Source organism: Lipomyces tetrasporus, assembly GCF_029532465.1.
Source record: "Lipomyces tetrasporus strain NRRL Y-64009 chromosome Unknown POJ06scaffold_1, whole genome shotgun sequence".
NCBI lineage: Eukaryota > Fungi > Ascomycota > Lipomycetes > Lipomycetales > Lipomycetaceae > Lipomyces > Lipomyces tetrasporus.
In genome coordinates this window covers 197,376-221,120 of record NW_026611596.1, presented here as the reverse complement: position 1 = coordinate 221,120, position 23,745 = coordinate 197,376, and the positions used below count along the sequence as shown (strand labels likewise).

Below are 23,745 nucleotides of genomic sequence, written 5' to 3'. Positions count from 1 at the left end.
TCTTGGGCTTTGTGGTTTGCGTCTTTCGTTTTGGTTTATGCCTCCACCTTTCACTTGCTTGTCGTTTTATGCCTTAATGCCTTTGCTTCTTCTTGTGTTGGAACCGTAATAAACTATGAGCACTTTGAGGTTTCAGGGGTTGCGAATAAATATGCGAATAACGAATATTCGGCGAATAATATTCGCAATTTTATTCGTTGCGCGGACATCCTACGAATAATATTCGTTATTCGTTATTCGCAAATGCGAAATTCGGAGCGGCCCTAATATAAAATATTGCAACTATAACATGACATTAATATGTCTAGCCAACTTGGGAACTAGATGACATGCTTCTAACCCACGAAATAGGATCCTACCTCTCCGTCTGGTAAGATCACTTGCGCAGTTCGTTTGGTATATGTAATAGTGATTAGTCACGGCTCCTGATATTTCACGCTGTCAATCTCAAGGATGATCCTACGTAGCACCCCCAGTTTTGATTGTACGTATGTTATAAAGTAAAAAAAAAGAGAACAAAGCCCAAAGCAACGATAAGATCAGAGCAACAAAGCGACAAGGAGAACAGAGCAACAAAGCAATGAGAAGGACAACGCTAAAATTACAGAATTATTGCGTTGTGATGAAATCTGCAAACCTGCCTTCAGCCATTTTAACCATTGCGCCCACAAGCAGAGTTAAGTAGAGAGTGCCATCAAAAGGGATGTCTAAATCCTCGATTCCCAGGGCTTGCCACGCATCATCCTCGAAAAAGTCACTGACATGAAGGCCAAGTGTTGTCGTAAGATTGTAATGGGGCCTCCTGTCTTCAATCAGCGGCTACAATAACATTTCTGTGAGCAGCTAGCCTCCACAATATGATGCAATATTCTATCACTCACGAATTTCTCATGGCCATCGGCTCGCCAGACTTCAATGAATGCTTCTGTCACACCTCCGGCCCAAACGTGATCGCGATAGCGGATCTGTGGGAAGTATGAGCCGTCCAAGGGTACAGTTGCAAGTGCATGCAAATTCATAGCTGCTTTTTCTGCTGCGACGTCTCCGATATTCTCAACGGGCTCAGTAGGATTTCGAAATCGTGGAGACTCATCAAGGCATATCAGTACACAGGCTTTAGCATGACAGCCTTGGATCCACATGTCCTTGTTACCGAGAAGGGAGTCATAGTTCTGACTGAACCCAACCTCAAATGCGACCGTCGCAGGGCCGGCACCAGGACCTATATATTGGAATAGTCCGTCTGCTTGTTTCACGCTATGCTCATAGCCACCGCCAGATCCTCGTACATCGCTAGATCCAGCATCCACAATTCTGCCCAAGCTTTCGGGGCTGTGATGAGAGAGGTATTTCCGAATACCGTTCATGATTTGTAATCTAAGCTCAGAAGCCGCAACTTCATGCAGGTTTCTTGGTGCCGTCACCACGGTCACGGTCTCAGTGACACTGTTGTATGACAAGCGCGGGTAGCTACAATGTCGAAATCATCAGCAAGTATCTGGAAACAAACTCGTCTTGTAGGATAATACCTCTTATCCTCTGAACAGGTGTCGGACTTTATCTTAGACCAGCTTTCCTCTAATTTCAAATACTGGGAATACGGCATCTGAATATCCAACCACTGCTCCGGCGCATTGCTCTTCAAAAGGTTGAGCGCCTTGTCAAACTCCGAGATCCAGTTCTCGTCTGGCCCTGGCGACTTGTCCTTTGAGAGCGCAACTGACATCGCGCTCGACATATCCGTTGTCGATGAAGTAGATTCCGGCGAACACGCAAGCTTAAAATACTTTCCCTGGTGCTCATCTGATCGATCACTCACAGGCGAAGGACTTTTGTTCACAGTTGTCGATCTGGGTGTGGTGCTGTTCCACGCGGTTGTCGATCTTGCACGCGAAGTATAACCGTAGGAGATCGCGGACGTTCCTGACATTACTGCGTCCATTTCCGAATCAGTTAACAACGTGAGAGCGAAATTTCCGCCCTTCTTAAGTAAAAAGGGGAAGTAGCAAAATGTTTGTCTCGCAGCCGAGTAAACTGGTTGTGCTGTTGATTAATTAAGGAGAATCATGGGGCTTAAACCAACCATTCCTCTTTGGGACTAGCGCAATGTACAATACCCACTTCCGACTGTCGTATCACCATCACCGCCACGTCGGAGATACCTAAAGCTGCATTAAATCCGAGGAGCGCGTAAATAGCTTCTAAGTAAACAACGCGTTCAATGTGAAGACGCGTTTGGCCATATCTTGAACATCAATTATCATCGCATCATTCTGCTGCCCACAGCGACACTAGACATGGATCCAGCAGTAGATTTCTTGCCTACGCCCGCAGTCAATAACCACACCATTTTGTGTGTTGGCATGGTATTGGAATCGGTAGACCATGCTAGACAATTTGTCAACGCGTATGCGATCCATCACAATTTCGCAGTGAAAAATGGTGTCGTCAAAGACAAAGAAAAGACACTGTTGCTTTTGTGCAAATGTGCCAAGAAGCCCTTGAACACCAGAAATCTTCCATTGACAAAGGGAAGTACGAATGACTACGCAGTACGGCGTCACTCGTCTAAAAGATGCACGAAACATGCTTTGTGACTGTCCCTGGATGGTGCGCTTCAAGAAGCAGCTCAATGATACATGGCTTATTACACAGCTGGTGGACCAGCATGATGGACACCAGCTTGAAGGTATTAATCCAAGAGCTTATCCGGAAGAACCGACCCTTGACCGCCGCGCCCAGAGAAACCATGCTCACCTTGTCCAGCACTCTACTGCATCAATTAACGCAATTGCGTCAGTGCTAAACACTACACACGGATTGTCCTTGCTGAGCAGAGATGTCTACAATCGATCGTATGATTATACTCAGAAAGGCACATCAACAGCGAAATTCATCGAGACATTGATCACAAAGAATGTCCAGCTTCATGCCAAACATATTTCGAGCTGAAGCTCTTATTGTCCGACCTCCCTTATCAAGAAATCAGGTTACAGAGCACGTCGGTGAACAATGGGACGAGTTCTTGAAATTTTGGCATCCATTGTCAACGCCCAGACAGAGGAGTCATTCAACGAAGCCATGGCTGAGCTCCGAAATCGTTATGAATCTAAGCCGCCGCTTATGGGTTACCTGTCAGATGAGCTGTTACCAAAGAAGGAGAAATTTGTACGATATTGGACCAACAATGTACTTCACTTTGGACGATTGTTACTTTCCGCGGCGAAGCAGTTCATAGTTCCTTAAAATTTCAGCTGCACCACTCTGTTGGCGATCTAAAAAACGTTGTGGATACATTCAGATTGATCTTCAAAGACCAATATCATGAATATAGCGTGGAGGTGGAACGCGCAAAGAATACCCGTCAGCATCGTCATAGTCGGCAACTCTTTGCTGCTTGTAACGGAATTATATCTCCATACGCACTAGACAAGCTGCTGGCTCATATGAAGCAATACAACCTAACTGCACCGCTCTCCGTCCTTGTACAGGTGTCTTCACTAGAACAATGGGAATGCCGTGTGCTCATACAATTCAGCTAACTATCCTTGCCGATGGTGATTCTCTGGAGCCCGAACACTTCATGTCGCAGTGGTACCTTGAGCACGGAGATCTAGAGCCGGTGGATTATCGAATTTGGGTTCAGAATCCCGAAAGGATACGACCTCGAGGTCGTCCAGGGACCCGTCAACAGATAACGACCGGTCAACTCGCCGAGTGCCGTCTGGGTTTGAGGTTGTCGAGGGCCGACTTCATACGAATGTAGACATAGGACGTGGAAGGGGTAGAGGCAGAGGTCGCCGGCGAGGCAGAGGCCGGCCGCGAGGTCGAGGAATGTCTCATCCGGTAGAGGGTCAAGCCGTGGAAGGGTGAAGCTTTATGCTGTTTGATGTCAATTTGTAATTTATGGTTTAGTTAAGATGATGTTTTATGAAGCTGCAAAGATAAGATATGGTATCACCATATCAGAGACGAGAAGTTGCATTATTTTAGTTGCCTAAAGAGGAAAGAGTGTAGCTTTAGTAACGGGGGGTGTAGCTCTATCTTGGGCCTAAGGGAATACCGTGCAAAGTCGTCACTTAGAGTAGATTGCACTCTACTGTAAGGATTTACCTACAAATCTAGGGGTGGACACGAATGACGAATATGTTCGCATTCGTACGAATATTCGCAATTCGCATGCGAATAATTGGATCTTGCATGCTTACGAATGCGAATAGAAAACAATTATTCGCAATATTCGCACATATTACTGGCACACCGGCACACACCCGCCACAAAAGGCCCAGCGCATAGCGCTACAAATAACCAAACCCGCACTTTCTCATTCGTCGCCGGAGTACATTTCCCTTAACAAAACAGGCTTCCTCATAGTGTCCCACTTCGTGAGTATCTACGAAGGCCCAGCTTATCCCTGCCGCTATTGAACGGTCTCTCGACTGCCACTTCCGACACGGGAATCGCGATATAGTCTCCTGCTCTCACTTCGCTATACAGGTGGTGAGGTTTTGATTAAAATACATCTTAGTTTGATGCTATAGAACCAGGGGCCCTGTTCGTCAGGGTTTGGGGTTTTGAAGCCCTGCGAATATGCGAATATTATTCGCATTCGCATTCGCAGCTGACATTTTATTCGCTGCGATAAAAATTTATTCTGCGACCCTATGGAAAGAGATTTTGCACCGGATTGGTCATTCTGAGTAGGGATCGGCACGGATAATATCCAGGCTAATTTTTCCTTATCCGTATCCGTATCCGTATCCGCGTAAAATATCTATATCCGTATCCGTATCCATATCCAGATATATTGGCTTTATCCGTATCCGTATCCGCAGTATCCACGGATATCCGTAATATCCACGGATACGACTCACGTGACCTTGAAGGGGCTCTTGCTCAGTCGTTTTTGGTTTGGAGCCCAGGACTATGGAAAGAGGATGATCCTACGATACGACTGACTATATTGATCACTCAATTGGGCTGCAAATCGCTATATATCCAGCATTCAATAATGGACAACAAACCCTAACCCAATATATAAGCAGTTGCGACTAATCAGATCCGTGTTCTGATTCAAGCTTCCCTCCGCTCACAGCCAAGCGCGCACCAAATTCTGGATTCATTGACTTCCGTTCCCTATACAACTGAATATTTGGCAAATCGCAACTCACTTAAACTCTCCCAGTATTATTATTTTACATTTGTATTTGTTACTCGTATCCGTGGATATGACTAATCAATATTACCTTACCCGTATCCGTATCCATATCCGCATATTCTCTATCCGTATCCGTATCCGCGACGGATATCCACGGATATATCCGTTATCCGTGTATCCGTGCCGATCCCTAATTCTGACTTTCTGAGGCACTAGGTGCGCTATTCAGACAATGACTAGGTACGCTACTCTGATGTACAGAGCATATCAGCAGGAAGGACCAGGTCCGTCATTTCGTACTTGGCCCCAGTGTGTCACTTGAAAAGTTTGGCCGTAGTAGCGAAAACACAATGACACACTGAGTCCACTATTAGTGCAACAAACTGACGTGCCAAGTTCATCAAAGTGATGTACCAGATCGCATTCCTTGATTCAGGTGGATTGGTTTACATTGTGCTGCAATATCTGCTAAATAATTAACTACATATATTGAATATCTAACTAGATACAGATATATATAACCCATCTACTATAAGTACATGCCTGCTCATATAGATGCACAAATTCGACATGTACTATCCCGCAGGTATATATACCAGATCACCCAATCATTCCCAATCCCTGTGCCCTCTATACTGTTGCCGGCGACCATTACGCTGACCTTTCCCCGGATCCACCACCTCAGTGAACCGGCAACAGAGTGGTAAGATTCTGCAAATGTCGTAACACAACCTGAAAAACAAAAGCACAACAGCTCGCTGCTAGGTTGAAGAAGAAACAGGGTACGGGCCATTAGAGTACACCACACATCTGCAGTACGTAACGATAGTGTATCGGTTGTAGCAGTATGAGAGATAGGATAGAAAGGACGTTGAGAACAGCAGTCATATGAGAGATAGGATAGAAAGGACGTTGAGAACAGCAGTCATATGAGAGATAGGATAGAAAGGACGTTGAGAACAGCAGTCATTAATCACTGTCAGCGGTTCAGATCCCTTCAGAGATGCAATACAGGTCAAAATACAAAACCTCAATAGCTCGCTGCTAGGTTAAACAAGTAAACCGGAAAGTAGAGGTCCTCGAGGTAGACAGCACATCTGCAGCTAAGATATGTATTGGTTGTAGCGGTATAAGAGATATCACTAGAAAAGGATATAAGATTGCCTACGACAGTAATTATTAATCACTGCCGGCGGTTTCGTATCCTAAAAGAGACACAATCCCTGGAAGGCAGATCACGTGTCGCAATAACTGTGAGGAGTTGTGCGGCGGTGTCGGCCACTCGGGCAGCCGTAAGGCCCAATCCAGGGTTCTGCGTCGGTTCACTCTCCCGCCTATCTTTGCACAGTTCCGAACAGTATCTGATCTCAGTTTCGTTGTTCGCTGTCTTGCATCTATCGTACAACAACCTGTGAAGGTTGAGCGTGGTAGCGATGGCACGAGACGAGATTCTGTCGCGAGCAGTGATCGAGGGAATGATCGCTGACGGCAACACGATAGTTATCTACGAGAACCGGGTGTTGCACGTTAACACGTGGTTACCACGGCATCCTGGCGGTGATAAGGTCGTGTTTCATATGGTCGGACGGGATGCGACTGATGAGATCAATGCGTGAGTCTCGAATTCTTGTCTAATTGAGGTCACCGAGGGGGTTTGGCTAATTCTACAGATATCATTCTTACGAGACGAGAGTGCTCGCGAGGAAATATCAGATCGGACGTGTGGAAGGCGTATGGGAGAATTTTATTCCTCCGATTCAGGGGGGCAAGTTTAGGAAATTGGACCAGATCGACGAGGCAGTCTCGTTAACGGAACCGTCGGCGTGTGGATCGTCTGATGACGAACTGTGCAGCACAACAGCAACCACGCGCGGCAAGTCAACAATGTCTCAGATAAAATCGGCGCCTGAGGACCCCAAGAATGGAAAGAAGGAGATTGCGGGCATTATTTACGCGCCAACAGTGCCCGAGGCTTCAGTGAGTGAAGATATATTTGCTGCATACGAGCGCAAGCAAGTGGAACGTGATCTGGAGAAGTACCCGTCGCTAGACTACGATACTCAGCTTATGATAACACGCAAGTACCGTGAACTCGAGCAAAAATTGTTACGAGAAGGATACTTTCAATGCACGTATTGGGGATATGGGCGGGAATGCATTCGCTATGTCACGCTGGCTAGTCTGGCGTACTACTTTCTTAGAAACGAGTGGTACTTCACGTCGGCGTTTTGCCTTGGCTTATTCTGGCATCAGCTCACATTCACAGCTCATGATGCTGGCCATCTCGCTATTACGCATTCTTTCTTCTGGGATAATGTCATAGGGACAATAGTAGCAAATTTCATTGGGGGGCTCAGTCTGGGATGGTGGAAACGGAACCACAACGTGCATCATATTGTCACGAACGACCCAGTCCATGATCCAGATATACAGCATCTCCCTTTTTTCGCCGTGTCGACCAAATTCTTCGGCGACATTGTCTCCACGTATTACGACCGCCTTTTGAAGTACGACGCAGTCGCGAGGACCATGATTCGCGTGCAAAACTGGATGTACTATCCGATTCTGTGCTTCGGTCGGTTCAATCTCTACCGACTTTCGTGGGAATATCTGTTGCTCGGGCAAGGCCCCCGGCAGGGACAGGCGGCCTGGTTGCGATACTTTGAACTGGTCGGGATGGCCGTGTTTTGGTACTGGTTCGGGTATAAGCTAGTGTATCAAACGCTCCCGTCTGCGGGGATCCGAATTGGATACGTCCTTATAAGCCACGCTGTCACGATGCCGCTCCACGTCCAGATCACGCTTTCGCACTTTGCAATGTCGACAGCCGACCTGGGCGCGTCAGAGTCGTTTGCGCAGAAGATGCTGAGGACGACAATGGACGTCGACTGCCCGACCTGGTTTGACTTTTTCCACGGCGGCCTGCAGTTCCAGGCCGTGCATCATCTTTTTCCACGCATGCCGCGGCACAATTTGCGGGCGGCACAGAAGCCAGTGATCGAGTTTTGTAAAGAAGTCGGCGTGCAGTACTGTATTTATGGGTTCGTGGACGGGAACAAGGAGGTCATTTCGCGGTTGGGAGACATTGCCAAACAGGCGGCGATATTTGCCGATTGCTCAAATCACATGGTGCAGGAGGCTAGAGCGACGGGGAAAATAGAAGGGATGTAGATCGGTGTAGGTGGTAGACGGTCGATTGATTATTTTGGTGGTTCTGGAGAAAGAGACTATAGAGCGCAACATATGGCATGGGTTGCATTTATGTAATCTCTATTATTATACGGGCAGGTATTAGAGTAAATAACAAGTAGTCTGACACAATCTATTACAGGCATCCAAACTAGAGGATATGCCGAAACAAGCAACAAAATATTCAGTTTTTCCATCCATGAGTATGGTAGACCTCGAGCCGTTTCGCGTCCCTCAGAAACTTCAAATAGCTGGCGTACAAATACACTGTCCTGCCCTTCAAATTCCCATACTGCGGCTCATTTCGTCTGTCCCACGACAACAGCTCGGGCGACGGGACGGCGTCGTTGTCGTAGCACGTCGGGCACAGGTCGGTCGCGACCTCGAACGTCTGCCTGAGAAGCGCGCCGGTGCAGGGGATGCTGCCGCGTGCGAGTGCTCGGCCGCATTGCACGACGGTAACGAGGTTTGTCGCGGGATCGATCTTGTGGGCGACGTGGTCGCATAATCGATAGTGGATGCTGACGTATTGGCACATGTAGAGAGTAAACTTTCATCTGGAGCGTGCGTCGAGATGTATACAGTTCCGACCGGTCCAACTCACGGCTCAGTGCAGGGTCAGAGGGGGGGGGGGGGGGGGGGGGGGGGGGGGATGTATTGCAGCAAGAGCAGCCAGCTGGCGCCGAGCAGACTTACAGCGAGAACGTGGGGTAGTTATAATTCAAGCAGTGTGCAGTCACAGTCAAGTCAAAAATTAAAAAAACTGTCGAGGCAGAATAGCGAGCTCACTTCCAACAGACACATGACCAGTGAATGAACGTTTGCCAACGTTCCCGGTTAGCAAGCGCGAAGCATTTGTATTGCGCGGATATGGCAATCATCCAAACAGCATCGGTCCAGGACGGAATCAGTTTCCGGGCGAGTGTGCAGGGGTCAGTCATGTTACAAACGCTGGAGCAGCAGCAACTGCATGTTGTTGTAAAACGTCTCTCCCACGTACCTGCGAGGTGATTGCAGCCACCCGCAAAATTAGTGCGCCAGTCGCAAGTTTGATACTTGGACTGCATTAGATAGTTATAAGAACCAAGAAGCGGCGCAAATTGGTTATCCACAGACGATTATCCCTAACCCTGATAACGTGACGGCGCGTCAGTCGCGTTAGTAAACACAGCGCGCGCTGACTTGCCTCCTTCAACGAGCTCCTCACCTAGAATTTCTGCGGCAGCACAAAAATATGGTACCGTCGTCGTTATTCTGATTGCCGATATTCTGTTAACGATGTTCGCAGAGCACGTTCTTAGGAATTCCAAAGGAATTCCCCGAAATCAGAAGTATACGCATTTGCGTCATGAGTCAACCTCAACGTTCGCTGACACAAACTTAGTCGACTACTTTAAAGAACAGCCGAAAACATTACCACCGAAGGCATGCTTCTTGTCACATGTCCACTCGGACCATTTACAAGGGCTGGAAAATTACATTGGGCCAGTGGTATACTGCTCTCCGGCCACAAAGAGGGTGCGTGCAGCTTGCCCTGTGTGCGATCGATCCTACAGACATTAATTATGACAGTTGCTTTTGCGATTAGAAAAGAAGTCTGCGAGATTGGCTAGATTGTGCAATGAAGTTGAAATCGAACCGCAGAGGATGTATCGCAATCTTGGACCCGAGAACGGGCGCGATGTGCTAGTAAGTCCTCTTTTACGTCGTGGTCAAGTTTGAATGGTAACGAGTCAGCGCGCAATCCCATACAATACACCAACAGTAATAGACTTAGATCCATGTCAGAAAATCACAGTTACGTTGTTTGATGTATGCATAATGCCTCATGATTCTCGTGAACTCTCGTTGATCACGAACAGGCCAATCATTGTCCCGGATCCACTATGTTCCTTATTGAAAGTGACAGAAAAGCGATACTATACACTGGCGATGTCCGAGCAGAGAACCGGTGGCTCGAAGGATTAAGACAGAATCCCATTTTGATAGCATATACGCGCGGGTGGAAGAAGCTGGATTGTATCTATCTTGACACGACGTTTTGTGGACCGTGTTCAAGTTATGCAATTTTTCCGTCCAAGGTGTGTCGTATTGCGATTACCTGGTTGATGCATTGCGCTTACAAACGTGGAGGCCGAAGGAACGGATTTGCTGATAGACGCAGTCAGTAAGTATCCGGCAGACACAGTCTTTCACTTCAATGCCTGGACCTACGGCTACGAAGACCTGTGGATTGCTCTCGCATCCGCTTTTAATACCAAAATCCACGTGGACAAGTACAGATACGACATATTTCAATCGATTGGCAATGCGGCCGTGTACGACTACGGACCGTGCTTAACCGGATATGGTATTGCATCGATAGACAACCGGGACAAGATAGTGCTTTCGGAAGGATGCTTGGCGCTTGATCCAACGTGCACCAGGTTTCATTCCTGTGAACGGGGCTACGTCTGTGACGGACGACGGAGCCGGCAGGTCGTGTACATCCATCCGTCTGTCAGTTCCCAAATCCGTGAACCCGGAGCCGGATACCCTCGCGATGGCCTTGACGACAAATCCAGTGAGCAGTCAGCCAAGCAAGAAGTAAATACCGAGGACGACAACGCGATAGGTCCAGACACTCCAGGCTTGTCCGACTCGCTCGAAATCATCACCGAACATCCCATTCTCTCAACCACAGGCGAGAAATTGCCGTCCTTTATAGAAGTCCCATACTCGCGGCACTCGTCCTACACGGAATGTTGTAATCTGGTGGCGTTATTTCAACCTATGGAGGTGTTCCCTTGCGTTGTGAGTGACTGGATGGTCACGCATCCACATGCGCTCGGGGAGCTGTTCGGGAAATACTGTTTTCAGAAAATATATTTCTTCTTCGATGACATTGAGAGGTTTAGGTATCGTCGTAATGAGGTTCGGCTCGATGAAGTGAGCATTACAAACGAGGTTGCGGATATCAAACCTTCGAGGCAGAGACCAAGGAAAGGCGACGATGTGCGGATTATTGAATCGGTGCGACCACCCGGCTTGCTGCAAATGCCGGTGTCAGCGCCTGGGTCAGTATATCGCAAAAGGAAGATGTCGGGCCGGACGGATGAGAACGATCAGAAAATACCGACACAACTGGCGCAGGACGTCGTCACGTCGTCCCAACAGCAACAGTTCTCAAGGACCGAAGACATGCCAGAATGGAGTGAGGATTACTTTTTTGGTCTCACAAGCGAAATATCTCGGCGGGCGGCTTTGGCGGTGTTGGAAAAAGGCGACGAAACATGGTTTGATATTAGATTGTTTTCGACGACAGAGATCGGAGGTGATGTATTCCTATAGTATTTCATGTACATTCTGCATCTGTCGACTAGATTCCCATCTCGTCAGACTGTGGCTATGATTCAATGACATGCGAGGCCACAATGTTCTTTGCAAACGTAGCGAAATCGACGTCACCCACCATTTCGTGCAAAGACGGCTGGCAGAAGATGGCGAGCGTGTTGCGACATACGCCTGGCACGTTCGAGCCTTTAACGAAATGCGGCACAGCGCGGAATTGGTTCTCTGTTACAACTTGCAGGGCTGTTCGCGGTTAGCTCGCCCCGCTGGTCAGGCACGCAGATTGCAAGAGACATACCTTCACCAGTTTGGAACGCGAGGCAGTCGCGCGGGATCGCGACTTTTACTATTTCGCCAGCGCGGTTACGAATATGCAGGCCTGCGTCGGGATCAGGCGACATATCCAGTTCTTTGGTCGGGTTATTCAACTCGTCGATGTACATCGCAGACGTAAGACCGGTCAAACATGAATGATCTAAGTGTTCGCCGCACCAATTATCTTGGCCATTGTGGGAAGTAGGCGGAAAGTAGTGGAGCAAGCGTGCTTTGGTCGTCGTCGACGTCGAGACTATGTGTTCAAGGTAGCCTGGTGTGTAGTTCTTGATTGTCGCGAGACAATACCTGTCGCAAGCTTTCGCTACTAACGAAGCTGTATCTATCACGACTGTGCACTTGCATCGTCCGTTAGCCCAAAACAAATCCACACACGCAACCACGGTTTCGACTCACCAATTCCTTGACGCATGTCTGGAACCCACCCAAGACGTCTTCCGGCGGCCACATATTCCCGGCAACATACCCCCTGATATCATCAACCGCATATTTGCCCTGGTCAACGACTGCCCCTTCAAGCTCGGGATCGACATAGAACGAGCAGTTGACGTAGTACGAGCCCTTCAGAGTATCCGGTTTGCCGTCGAGCAATTTTTCCTTGCCGCAGGACCAGCCAACAAGGTAATTCGACTCGGCACATTCGAGTCTTGCCAGTTCGGACGCGGGCAGCGCGGCTAGTTTCGACGAGTAGGACAGGACCTGAGACCGAAGTTCCGCGTACTTGGCGGGCAGACCTGGGTCGTGCAGCAGTTAGCATGCAGCACGACTCATTGTTAAATAACGTTGGTGATTTTACCTTTCACGACCAAGATGCCGAGAGAATTAGGGCCAAACGCGTCAGCAAGGTACTTGTCCGCTGCGCCAGACTTCAAGTCGTCTAGCGAGACCGTAATGGGGTCAGATGAGGCCGTCATAAAATGGTGGATGATATTTCGTGTAGCTGAATGCGAGGGATGAGCATGTATGAATATGAGATGTAATTAAAAAACGTCTCAAACACGTCATGGATTTGGGCGATAACGTGCGGCTTAGACCAACCCGAACCCTTTTGGGCATTCATTCAACGACTCGGCCATGAGGTTGGTTTCGGCTGCGGTATTCCAAAGCTTGATTTGATCTGATCGCGCCGAAAAGCAAGAACTGAGAAACTCACTTGAGCTTCCGCCGAATTGCACCAACTCCCAACCGTACTCTTAATATTCCATACGTTCCCGCTGCTTTATCTTCGACGTACTGCGAGGGGAGATAATGCAATCAATAGCTTAAGATATATAGAATACCAACAGCCAGGCGCGCGGGTTTTGGGCCCCACGTGTCATTGAATTGGTCGCGTCGATCATATTCACGTGTTTGCGGACATGGCCGATAGCATAACTTGTTAAGGTGTTATCAATGCTATTTGGATCTGACGATATCATGGAAGAAAGTTACGACATGGTTGGATTGGAGACTACTGTGTCCGGTGGTTGCTTTGGTGAGAAAACTACTGGGTGCATGAACTCGAGCATGTGCTACGGCCTCAACTTCATATTTCTTACTTGTATAGCTGTTGCATGACTCGGTCTTGCCGGCAACGACACATACCATTCCCATTTCACATGCGCTAAATTCGGCAATACTCTAACAGTAGAAGACAAATATATATCGCCGACAGTACAATAGTGGCCAAATGCGGTAAATAGAGAGCGCGCTGCCGGGCTTAGCCTTACACAAATGCTAGCCGCGCCTCCGGCTCTGTTCAGCCATCAGCACTAGTCCTAATTCAGGTAGACCCAACGCAAAATAACCTTATAATGCAGGGCGTCCGTACAACTCCACAGCCAGCGCGGTGCCCACGTAAACTCTTTGCACCTTCCTGCGTCTGCCGTCCCGAGAGCAGAGGACCGTTTTGTTTCGTCCCGGTGGCTTGTACCGCTATATATATCGTCGGTGTTTGCGTGCAACTAGTCAAACAGCGCAATTGCACATGTCGAGTTCATGCCTGCAGAGCTAAGCCTGCAACCTCCACTAGCTGTCGCGCAACGCTTTGACCAGTACTATTACTCACAGTTCTCCAAGTTGCTTGCCGTCAGGCACCATACAGTGGAGATGGCCGAGAAGGATGGGACCTTCCCGTCTCGGTCATCTTCACCCCGCGAATCAGACTCCATCATCGCGCCGGAAAAACCGAGCGCTAACGAGGACCAGCTTGACGGCGACAAATCGCACCCACCGCACAAACGAACGCGGTCGGGATGCTATACGTGTCGGAAACGGAGAGTCAAGGTTCGCATTGGTTTAATTTTTGTTTAGACGGTTTCATGAACTGACCTGGCCCAGTGCGACGAGACAAGACCAATATGTATGCGGTGCCAGAAAGGTGATCGGGAGTGCTTGTTTCCGCCCGAACGGTTAACAATGTCAAAGAAACAGCGAGCTCATCAGGCGCGCAAGCTGAAGCGGGCGGCGGCGGCAGCCGCGGCAACGGCAACGACAACGACAACGGCTGCTCAAGATGGGAATGTGGATGAGGAGCTCAGTATGCCTTACGCCCGGCCGGAGATCAATCAAGAAATGGAACGAAAATTGTCATTCTCATCGGAGGAGGGCATCGAATTATCAACGTTACCCCAGGAGCAGGAACAGAGCATGCACATGCCAGTGGCACCGTACAGCAACACGTCTACGTCGACACCAAACACAGTCAGCACGATCTCTGGTTCATGCCCGACGCCAGCGCCTTCGGGCATGTACGACGACTTCCCCAACGTGCCTCCCGAGATTGCCCATCTGTTTCGATACCATCGCAAGAACATCACTCAGTGCCACTATTTCCTCTCAGCTGATCCAATCCAGTTTTTCGACCAGCTGTTGACAATCGCGCACACCTCGCCAGCGCTAATGTATGCCATCGCAGCATTCACGTCGTATCACTATGCCCTGCGATATGGCGAGCGGTATCTAGAAGACATGTTTGGCTACTACGAAGAATGCGTGAAAAATCTTCATTCCGCAATTGAACGTCCCGACCTGAACATCATGATCGCGATTTTGATCCTATCCTGCATCGAAATGTACCTTGGCGATGTGTCCAATGAAATTCAGCACCAAGACGCGGTCTTCAATATCTTCCAGAGCTTGTACACTCCTGAGACTGCATTTGAGACAGACCTGCATATTTACTTTTTCATCTGGCTGCGGTTCATCGATATTCGGCGGTCACTGTTTTCTGGGCGAAACATGGTTCTGCAAGGAAAATGGTACGCGCTGCACAGGCAGACGGTACACGGCAGATGGGCAACTGTTTTGACGGACATTGACTGGCGCATCCTTGCCGCAATGTCTGCCGTAGGGAATTTATTTTCCGAGCTATGCGAATTCGCTGCAAATGTGCGCCAAAAATTAGTTACCGGCACACGCGCGACTCGTCAAATCGAATTGCTTCGAGTGAACAGTATGACCTGGTTCGAATCGCTCGATCCAGCGCTCTTCGAGACCGTCGACCCGCCGGAGGATAACCCGCTCACGCTCGAAGATAGACAGTTGGTGCCGCCGATATGCTACAAGTACTGGCAAGTGGGATTTTTAACCCTCATTTTCAACGGGTGGAAATTGTACTTTTCGTCGTACGCTGCATTGTCAACAACCGGCACGATCCAAGACCCAAGCGGCACGTCAGAAATTGCGGTTCTAATGGCGCGAATATTCTCCGGACTCGAAGCGATCCAAAAAATCCACCCGGGCACGCCCTTCGCCGGTCACAACTACCTCTGTCTGGCGGCGTCATTCATGCCCGACAGACTCCACGCCTGGATGCGTCGCAAGATGGCTCAGATCCAGGCCCAGGGGTACAACTTCCCTGAGCAAGTCCGCATTCAAATCGCATCGACGTGGAACAATGATGATTTGTATAGAGGATGGTTAGAGGGTATCGAGCCGGAGCAGCCCCAAGGCGTCGCGATCCCTTGGAAACGGTTATTGCAGGTCAAGATCCCAGAGTTGAACATCGAGCGCGAGAGTTTTACTGCCGCGGTTTCGGAAATGAGAGGCGTATTTGATACCGGCGTTACGATACGGCAAAACCGATAACCAAATTGGAAAATCAAAGACCCAATAATCACATGACGTATCACTATCAAAGGACGGTGTTTGGATATCTGCAACAAAAGCGATCGGATGGAGAATTTGTCATATCTACGGCTGGTAAATTGGAGTTATCGTTTGTAATATTTTCGATTCTTACTTCACTTTAATGTAAATATAGGCGGGGGTTAAATTTTTTGTTGTGTACGCCGAGCGTTCCACTCTGTGGAACGCTCCAAATGGACCGAGTTCAAAGATTATTCTATGTTTTCGCCATATCTATCCGGACATCCCTTAAAGCCCTGCTAACCCTTCAACCAACTCCGCGACGCCGACAGCACCGGGATCAGGGACTCGGTCATATCCCTTTGCGTCGACGTAGACCGCGCGTCCCAAACTCGCGTTCATGCCCTTGGTTCCGTCTGCGCCTTTGCGTCCCGCGACCGCGGCATTCTTCACACCTTTGCCAGCCGCCAGTGTCGCGACAAATGGCGCCAACGCGTCAATCAGCGTCCGATCGCCTGGTCGCGCGGGCGTGGCGGCGTACAGTGTCTTCAACGCCTCAGTTGAAGCGGCACCCCACCCGTCTTCATCTAGCACTGACTCGCAAGTGGACACCGCTGTCGCGAGCGCGTGCAGGAAAATGCTGAATATCGCGCCGGACGTGCCGTCCATGTTATTCTCGACGGTCTCGGCGAGATCAACAAGGGTGGAGACGGTGGGCGAGATGGCTCCAGACGAAGACGTGACGAACGACAGCACCGCCTCGGCCGCGCGTTTGAGGGTGTACCCGCAGTCGCCGTCGCCGACTACGGTGTCGTACTGTGTGATTAGGGGCTCTGCCGCGATAACCTTTTCGCACGCGAGCTTGACAGAGGAAACGAATTTGGCGGGAACGACTATGAGTTTGTCAGTACGCATAGTGCAACACAGATACCCGGAACACAACTCACTTATGCTTGGTTTGGCATGGCCGTTCGTGTGCGCGCTTTCTGCTTTTTGGCCGACAGACTCGACAATCACGCGCGCGGGACTATCTGCAGTCACGACTGATCCGGGCGTAAACCCGACAGCCTTGGTCTCGGCGTCAAGGTAATTCAGCACGCCGTCGGTAGCCTTCAAAAGCGTGATGCTGAACCCCGGACCGTCAAGGCTGGTCATATATGTGCCTGAAAACAATCGGTTGGGGCGCAATCCGCGCGAAGTGAGCTGTCCAACGACCTCGGTCGTGATCGCACCGAGCTCGAGAGGCGACAGGCCGCCCAAATTATTAACCATCAAGACCACGTTCTGCGCCGTGGCGAAATCGACGTACGCGCGATCGGCATCGTCTTTGTCGGTCAATTGGTCCAGCATGGTCTTGACGAGATCAGGAAGGCTTGGGATCGGCTGTAACCGGACACATCCCTTCTCGTTATGAATGCCAAGTCCCAACTCTGCCTCGTCTTCAGCCATGATGTTCTCCTGCTCAATCTTGCGGCCAGGAATGTGCACATGATTCAACGAGACTCCGACGGTCACCAAATTATCCGCAACCTCTTTTGCGGCTGCAACGATTTCTTTAAGTGTGCTGTCGGCGCGCGCAGCAGCTGCTCCAGCAACTTTATGCACAAGTACAGTACCCGCCAGCCCTCTCCGACCGACTTTGCCAGACTTCGTTTTACCGACGGCGACGTCATCGCCGACAACCACAACTTCGGCGGGAATACCTCTACTCCTGGCCTTCTCGGCCGCGAGCGAGAAATGGAAGATATCGCCGGTGTAATTCTTTATAATCAGCAGGACGCCCTTCTGACCAGCGACAGCGTCGATGGCACACCCTATTTGCGCTACAGAAGGCGACGCGAAGATCCAGCCAGACGCGGCGGCGGTGAGCATGCCTTCGCCGACGAACGCTGCGTGTGCGGGTTCGTGGCCTGCACCGCCGCCTGAGATGATTGCGACGTGGGTTTGCGGATTGTGCGACTTCTTCGCGATGACTGCCTTGGTTAGTAAAAAAAAAATTTACTGCGGCCTGAAATGAAAGACGAACCTTTGTCGTTTTTGTAGTAGATGACATCGGGGTTGGTGAAAGTTAGCGCCTCTAGGGCGTCCACGACGAGCTTGTCGATATTTGTAACGAAATGCTTAGTCGACATGTTATGGTCTCAATTCTGCGTAGGTTAGGTTCTATCAACTAAAGTTGGGCTCCAAACAGCAAGATCACTGTCGACTATGATCTCTAACTGTTGGTGTTCGTTCATGATGCAGGGGATGGTTGAGGTCATATAGTCGACGTCGGTCGGAGGACTGCCGACGCGCGCGGGGTAGCGTTTCCGTGGTGGGGTTAGCAATGAAGTTCCGGCTATCGAAGGCAACACCGCTAGTAATTAGCCCACGCGGGATGCGCCCGTATTGGCTGGTCCATGACTACCCCATCCACAATAATAAGTTCTATTAATTATACGGCAATATCTATCTGATCAAACAAATCATTCATTCTTTTAATTTAGTAGATTTGCCGTATGTTCCATTTTGTTTTGCGTGCCTGTTACGAAATTTTGAAGACCAGTCTGAATTACGTGCGGACGAAATAGTTGGATCCCGCGTGCAAGTCCCCATCCCGCATCCCACATCAGTTAAACCTTGGCCATGAAGTAACAAGGCAGATATAATAAACTTCGATTCAAATACGCTCCAGGATATAGCGAAACTCTATGAGTTGAGTGGTTACGATGGTACCTGCCAAGCTGAATGACAGCACCTCGTTGAAGGAGATGAGTTAGGCAGGATTGTTCAGATCATCAGGACCTTGACTTAGAATACATATCCACCAAGCCGACGCCAGCATTTCTACATGGTTAATCAATCACCAGTCGTAACTCCTTAAATGAGAACGGCGTATATCTATGATTCATAGTAATAACAACAAATTGTACTAGAATTTCTAATCGCGAGTCTATGTGTTCCTACAAGGCCGAGGCAAACTCATCTACAAACCCTCTCTAGATGTAGCAATGCACGCGATTAAAATTTGAAAACCTGTTCCTTCTCGACGCCGTAAGATTTTAACAAACCAGTGAGTTCACCTTGATCAGCTGGCGATATCTTGGGACCCGAGATGGCATTATAGAGCCCGGGAGGTCCGCAGACAAAGAACTTGAGCGTCTTTAAGTCCGCGTCACCGATAGCCTTCTTAACGACCGCGTCGCTGATGAAGCCGGGGATCGTGCCTTCCGGCGCGTCCTTCTCGATCGTGAAGTACACATTGAACTTGTCGTCCTTGGCAGCGATGGACTTGAGTTCGTCGTATAGGAGGATGTCGTCCACGGTCTTGTTACCGTACAGGAGCGTGATGGCGGTTTTGTCCTCGCCACGGTTACTGGTGATTTCGTGAACCAACTGGTCTATTGAATATGTCAGCAGTGACATTTGCAATATTATTTGGCATGGGTTAGACTTACAGAGAGGAGTAATTCCGGTACCACCGCCGATAAGGACGACATGAGAATCCTTGTTGGGAGTCCAGGGGTACTTGATAATCGGGCCCTTGAACGCAAGCTTGTCGCCTGGCTTGAGCGAGTGAATGTGCTTGGACGCCTTGCCCTCAGGATATACCTTAACGAGCAAGTCCAGGTATCCCTTAGTTCTGGGGTCCGAGATGGGGGTATATGGGCGGATGATGTTCTTCTCGTTCTCGTCCTTGTACTTGATAAGGATTGCCGACGCCGTGATCAAGCCGCTGTCATCGTCGGCCTCAGGGAAAGCGAAGCGGAAGATGCTGGTCTATGCTTGGTTAGATCGTAATTGACTGCAAGATAGTCGAAACTTGGCACATACGTCGTGGCTGACCTTCGTGACATGAGCGAGCTAGATGAATGGTTAGCTGCAACCATGTCTCTTCTGCCATTCAACTTTTGAACGTACGGTCAGGTCAACAAAGTCGCCCTTGAAAACAGGGGACGTGGCGGAAATGGGAGTAGACATTGAAGAATAGAAGTAGTAAGAAGCAGTGCCGGCGACAGCGAGGGAGCTGGCAAGGAAGTAGCGGTTCGTAAAGATGGGAGAAGAAGCCCGAGTAGCACCTGTGGCAGAGGAGTACAAGCGCGAGGCGTTCTGTACGGATATTAAGTCAATCACAGTCGTCAACAAAAGCGCCAATCGACTGAAATAAGTCAAGGCGACGGAGCCACGGAGATCGGTAATGATCGTTTGTAATCGCTGGGCGGTTTGCGAACACGACAATCAATCAAGCAAGCAACCTTGTGCTACACCGTAACCGGCGAGGTCACACCCGAGCCGCTGAACCGTTGTAGACAGATAGCATCAACGTACCTTGAAAGCAGCAACTCCAGTAGCGCGGAAGAACGATGCCATATTTAAAATAAATAATTACTATACGAGTCGCAGCAAATAATAGGTTTCGCAACTTGTAGTCGAGAAGCGACAAGAGAGAATTGGAAAATCCCAGCCGCGGACGGAAATGAGAGGTTCGGGTTTATGGGGTGGTCCGTCCAGGGAGACTTTACGCTTTAAAATCAATCTTCGGGGAGCCGGTTCAGTTCAGTTCAGGGTTGGCTTGTCAGTGCTGGTGCTTAGACAATATTTAGTCAGGTCAGGAACGCTATAACTCAGTTCAAACCCGGATAAGCTCGGAGTGATTCGTCATCCTCCAATCCATGTTCGTGCCCGTTCAGTCTAGATATACTTCCAAGTAGTACTGGATTGATCCCGTAATTCCTGAATACTGCCATTGCCTTTCTCAGTGTAGCCTCCTCGCCCGGACAATTTAGATAGTGTGTCAAGATAAGCCCAAATGAAACTGGACTTGCAACCAGACCGACATCATTACACGGTCATCGAACCGATCTGCCAACCAACCAATCAGATTGAACTATGTATGACGTAAACGATCTACAGTTTGGAATCATAATCATTCATCAGCGCTTCTTTACAAATTCGTGAAGTGAATCACACTAGGTGCATACGACTTGTGATATGATAAATATGATGAAACATAACTATCATGCAATTATAATATCAACAAAGCACATACGTGCATTTAACGATTATAAGCAAGATATACACCAACTATAACGAAACTATAACGAAAGTTTAGCACAAAGACATATTCACATAACACTGTACGCCAGACACTACCAAATGACTCCGTTCCATCCTCGTCTCCGCCCCAAACCTTTCCTGCCAATAACTACCCACCATGCACACGTTGTCATTTAATTCAAGAGCAAATACCAAATAACCATTCCATAAATAAACCAAAAGTAAAAATATAGTCAGTGTACTCCACAGACCATCCTTCCAAATGTGATCCTATCAGCCTACCGCATTTTGTAAGACGGAAAAACACGACGGCCCCACCTGTCAACTGTCCATTTTCCAATTCCGCTATCCCATCCCACAATAATGGAGCCTCGCTCTTCGTCGCTCCAGGCAATACCAGATATCTCCTTTTCTCGAATTAACCGTGCTGCAGGATCCATAGAGTTTGTGATTCGGCCCGTGATATTGCTTGACGAAGAGGATGCCGAACGCGACACAGCCACGTCGCCAAACACACAGTATCGCTCGTCCTCATCCAACTCCTCATCATCATCAAGTTCGACGTCATCATTGTCATCGTTATAGCCTTCTTGGCTTCTTTCCGAGCCACGTCTGCTATCGTGAGTCTGATAGTAATATCCCGCCAAGGCGGAATCGCTCGAGAAGTCATTACCTCGACGACGTATCTCACCCGTCTCGTCGTGCGTGACATAGTCAGTAGGATACGGCGGAATATACGACGATCCTCCTGTTCTCTGATGTTGAACCTCGGCTGTGATCCGCGAGCTAGCCATTCCTATCAATCTCCGTCTTCGAGAATATGCGCTGCTTTCACTATGTCCTGAACTGGGCCCAGCCGCACCGCCGGGTGAGCTGCTGCTGTCGTTGCCAGGATTATCTCGTCTTCTTCGTATAGTCCTGGTGCGATAGTTAACCGTACTGGGGATATCCAAAATCTGCCTGTCTTCGAATCGTCGCGTGTCGACAACATGAACACGACCGGTCTGCTCTGATATTAACAGCAAATCCTCTGCACCAGTTGAAAATTTCAAGCATCGAAACGCGCCGGCATTTTCATGAGGTCGTGTAGATTCAATATACTTCATCGGCTTAGGCGCGTTTCGGGTACTTAACGAAGTATGTGATGTTGAAGTCGAAACGTATCTCGAATCGTATACGCTCGCCAGTCCATCCTGCGATGCCACTGCAAAGAGCACACCAGATGGAGCAAATGCTGTTGAGAATCCAGCATCAGCCGAGGTAGCCAGAGTTGCGGTCTGGGTCCATTTAAGGGAGGTTAGCGAGTCGACGCGCGCCGATTCGTTCGATGCTTCATTGCTGCGCTGTCGCTCCTCGGGATGGAAGAGGAAAAGGTGTGCTGAATCGCCGCATGCTATTATCGACTTGCGGTCCGGCGAAATGCTTGCGTGATTCAGCGGCACAGGTAGCTGCAGTGTGTCAACAACTGTATATGACGAACCGTTGATATCCAACATTCGCAGTGTGTGATCGTTATTGCAGACCAACGCCGATACGCTGGCTGCGCCTGGCTTAAATAGTGTGATCGAGTTGTTGATGTAACCACCGAGCTCGATCATCGTGACAGGTAAGCAGACTCCATCGTCCGCATCCTCTTCTGGTCTTCGATACGTGATCCCGAGCTGCCCCCGCTGCACACCACCAGCAGCTATGATTCCATATGCCGAAGATAGACAGCGCGGTTCAAATGCGAACTCCGCACACTGCGCAGTCTTGCCGGTGTCGGTGTCAATACTCTTGACGACGCGTTCGCTCACGAAAAGGACTTCATGCGGATTTGCGGTCTTGCAGATGAGATCACGGAGTTGCCAATGCTTGATTGTCACGCGGGCAGGATGAGAGACAAAGCTGTTGGCGTCGACGAACGTCGACGTCCGACGCGATGTACTGCTGTGAACTTGTCAGCAATCTATACCGAGCATTGCGAGTGATGGCATACTCTCCCGTCTCGATTGTCATGTTGAGCAATCGACGAGTAGGCGGCCGGTAAAGTACGACCTCCACAACGGCGACAGATCGCGCGATCGATGTATAATGCCGGCGGAAGTGGTGCCGGCAAAGTCAGGACCAGTAATATTTGTGTTGGATAATATTGGACAATGCGGGGCAAAAGAATCTGTCTAACTCGTGTCTGATAAATCGAGTGGAGAGCACGCCACGGCCGTCGAACGTCCCATAGAAGCGCTCCCAAGGTATCGTGACAGACTAGGGTTAACAGTGCTTCATGGCTTAGGGCTCCAGTATTTGGTCGACTGTTACAACGTCATTCTGCAGTCGCCCCGCCCTTTGTTCCGCAAATGATAAAGACCACGCTAGTACTTGTATCGTCTTGGGTTGTCCAATACAATCTATTCATGGTCGATGCCATCAGCTTGCATTTAATTTACGGTCATAGGGCCCCTTCTTTATGACTGAGCTTACACTGCTTACAAGTAGTAAGATTATTTGGCTCCTTCGTTTCATCAGATGCTTTACTGTGCTCAAGGAGAGTCGCCTTCTGTCTCCTGCCAGCGTGCACTTGTCAAACTGGCCTTCACTTGCCTTAAAAACCCATTGTAGGCTTGTAGCTAAAACTATAAAGATTTAAGCAG

The 23,745-nt window shown here is 49.2% G+C and overlaps 10 protein-coding genes across 10 annotated transcripts; 5 read left to right on the top strand and 5 right to left on the bottom strand.

The window, feature by feature from the left end:
- Window positions 1–568: 568 nt before the first annotated feature.
- Window positions 569–1,974, bottom strand: POJ06DRAFT_241964 (uncharacterized protein). Its single transcript, XM_056186172.1, has 3 exons — window positions 1,530–1,974; window positions 882–1,470; window positions 569–819 (listed from the first exon to the last, which is right to left on the bottom strand). Exons 1-3 carry the CDS (start codon window positions 1,724–1,726, stop codon window positions 610–612), a joined length of 996 nt encoding a protein of 331 aa, XP_056046914.1. The 5' UTR covers window positions 1,727–1,974; the 3' UTR covers window positions 569–609.
- A 263-nt stretch (window positions 1,975–2,237) lies between these two features.
- On the top strand, window positions 2,238–3,204 carry POJ06DRAFT_241962 (uncharacterized protein). Its single transcript, XM_056186171.1, has 2 exons — window positions 2,238–2,535; window positions 2,576–3,204. The coding sequence occupies exons 1-2, from the start codon at window positions 2,298–2,300 to the stop codon at window positions 2,950–2,952; spliced, it is 615 nt and encodes a 204-aa protein (XP_056046913.1). The 5' UTR covers window positions 2,238–2,297; the 3' UTR covers window positions 2,953–3,204.
- On the top strand, window positions 3,013–3,850 carry POJ06DRAFT_264291 (uncharacterized protein; the record flags this gene model as incomplete). The annotated part of the gene is made up of 2 exons (XM_056188994.1): window positions 3,013–3,168; window positions 3,773–3,850. 2 exons carry the CDS (start codon window positions 3,013–3,015, stop codon window positions 3,848–3,850), a joined length of 234 nt encoding a protein of 77 aa, XP_056046912.1.
- A 2,605-nt stretch (window positions 3,851–6,455) lies between these two features.
- Window positions 6,456–8,430, top strand: POJ06DRAFT_1422 (fatty acid desaturase-domain-containing protein). Its single transcript, XM_056184531.1, has 2 exons — window positions 6,456–6,770; window positions 6,829–8,430. The coding sequence occupies exons 1-2, from the start codon at window positions 6,592–6,594 to the stop codon at window positions 8,327–8,329; spliced, it is 1,680 nt and encodes a 559-aa protein (XP_056046911.1). The 5' UTR covers window positions 6,456–6,591; the 3' UTR covers window positions 8,330–8,430.
- Window positions 8,431–9,730: 1,300 nt separating this feature from the next.
- POJ06DRAFT_186075 (beta-lactamase-like protein) lies at window positions 9,731–11,137 on the top strand (the record flags this gene model as incomplete). Its single annotated transcript, XM_056184772.1, has 5 exons — window positions 9,731–9,865; window positions 9,920–10,036; window positions 10,085–10,159; window positions 10,210–10,428; window positions 10,481–11,137. Coding segments are annotated over 5 exons (1,203 nt in total), but the record flags the coding sequence as incomplete, so codon positions are not given.
- A 567-nt stretch (window positions 11,138–11,704) lies between these two features.
- On the bottom strand, window positions 11,705–13,323 carry POJ06DRAFT_1413 (uncharacterized protein). The gene is made up of 4 exons (XM_056184516.1): window positions 12,807–13,323; window positions 12,407–12,744; window positions 11,976–12,348; window positions 11,705–11,920 (listed from the first exon to the last, which is right to left on the bottom strand). The coding sequence occupies exons 1-4, from the start codon at window positions 12,922–12,924 to the stop codon at window positions 11,733–11,735; spliced, it is 1,017 nt and encodes a 338-aa protein (XP_056046909.1). The 5' UTR covers window positions 12,925–13,323; the 3' UTR covers window positions 11,705–11,732.
- Window positions 13,324–14,098: 775 nt separating this feature from the next.
- POJ06DRAFT_279242 (uncharacterized protein) lies at window positions 14,099–16,078 on the top strand (the record flags this gene model as incomplete). The annotated part of the gene is made up of 2 exons (XM_056189796.1): window positions 14,099–14,275; window positions 14,330–16,078. The coding sequence occupies 2 exons, from the start codon at window positions 14,099–14,101 to the stop codon at window positions 16,076–16,078; spliced, it is 1,926 nt and encodes a 641-aa protein (XP_056046908.1).
- Window positions 16,079–16,366: 288 nt separating this feature from the next.
- On the bottom strand, window positions 16,367–18,210 carry POJ06DRAFT_191495 (Dak1 domain-containing protein; the record flags this gene model as incomplete). The annotated part of the gene is made up of 3 exons (XM_056184849.1): window positions 16,367–16,971; window positions 17,026–18,051; window positions 18,105–18,210. The coding sequence occupies 3 exons, from the start codon at window positions 18,208–18,210 to the stop codon at window positions 16,367–16,369; spliced, it is 1,737 nt and encodes a 578-aa protein (XP_056046907.1).
- Window positions 18,211–19,078: 868 nt separating this feature from the next.
- POJ06DRAFT_191470 (uncharacterized protein) lies at window positions 19,079–20,038 on the bottom strand (the record flags this gene model as incomplete). Its single annotated transcript, XM_056184846.1, has 4 exons — window positions 19,079–19,458; window positions 19,516–19,837; window positions 19,892–19,921; window positions 19,979–20,038. The coding sequence occupies 4 exons, from the start codon at window positions 20,036–20,038 to the stop codon at window positions 19,079–19,081; spliced, it is 792 nt and encodes a 263-aa protein (XP_056046906.1).
- A 1,067-nt stretch (window positions 20,039–21,105) lies between these two features.
- Window positions 21,106–23,308, bottom strand: POJ06DRAFT_241933 (uncharacterized protein). Its single transcript, XM_056186170.1, has 2 exons — window positions 23,094–23,308; window positions 21,106–23,044 (listed from the first exon to the last, which is right to left on the bottom strand). The coding sequence occupies exons 1-2, from the start codon at window positions 23,111–23,113 to the stop codon at window positions 21,394–21,396; spliced, it is 1,671 nt and encodes a 556-aa protein (XP_056046905.1). The 5' UTR covers window positions 23,114–23,308; the 3' UTR covers window positions 21,106–21,393.
- Window positions 23,309–23,745: the final 437 nt, after the last annotated feature.

Bases quoted from the DNA above. Each gene is read 5' to 3' on its own strand.
- POJ06DRAFT_241964 (XM_056186172.1), bottom strand. From the start codon at position 1,726: ATGTCAGTTGCGCTCTCAAAGGACAAGTCGCCAGGGCCAGACGAGAAC. The intron at 1,471-1,529 runs GTATTATCCTAC...TCGACATTGTAG, and splicing joins ACCTGTTCAGAGGATAAGAG to CTACCCGCGCTTGTCATACA. The intron at 820-881 runs GTGAGTGATAGA...ATGTTATTGTAG, and splicing joins CCGATGGCCATGAGAAATTC to CCGCTGATTGAAGACAGGAG.
- POJ06DRAFT_241962 (XM_056186171.1), top strand. From the start codon at position 2,298: ATGGATCCAGCAGTAGATTTCTTGCCTACGCCCGCAGTCAATAACCAC. The intron at 2,536-2,575 runs GTACGAATGACT...CTCGTCTAAAAG, and splicing joins TCTTCCATTGACAAAGGGAA to ATGCACGAAACATGCTTTGT.
- POJ06DRAFT_1422 (XM_056184531.1), top strand. From the start codon at position 6,592: ATGGCACGAGACGAGATTCTGTCGCGAGCAGTGATCGAGGGAATGATC. The intron at 6,771-6,828 runs GTGAGTCTCGAA...CTAATTCTACAG, and splicing joins GCGACTGATGAGATCAATGC to ATATCATTCTTACGAGACGA.
- POJ06DRAFT_1413 (XM_056184516.1), bottom strand. From the start codon at position 12,924: ATGACGGCCTCATCTGACCCCATTACGGTCTCGCTAGACGACTTGAAG. The intron at 12,745-12,806 runs GTAAAATCACCA...TGCACGACCCAG, and splicing joins CGGCATCTTGGTCGTGAAAG to GTCTGCCCGCCAAGTACGCG. The intron at 11,921-11,975 runs GTATGTCTCTTG...AACCGCGAACAG, and splicing joins CGCGTTCCAAACTGGTGAAG to CCCTGCAAGTTGTAACAGAG.
- POJ06DRAFT_241933 (XM_056186170.1), bottom strand. From the start codon at position 23,113: ATGACAATCGAGACGGGAGA. The intron at 23,045-23,093 runs GTATGCCATCAC...ACAAGTTCACAG, and splicing joins ATGACAATCGAGACGGGAGA to CAGTACATCGCGTCGGACGT.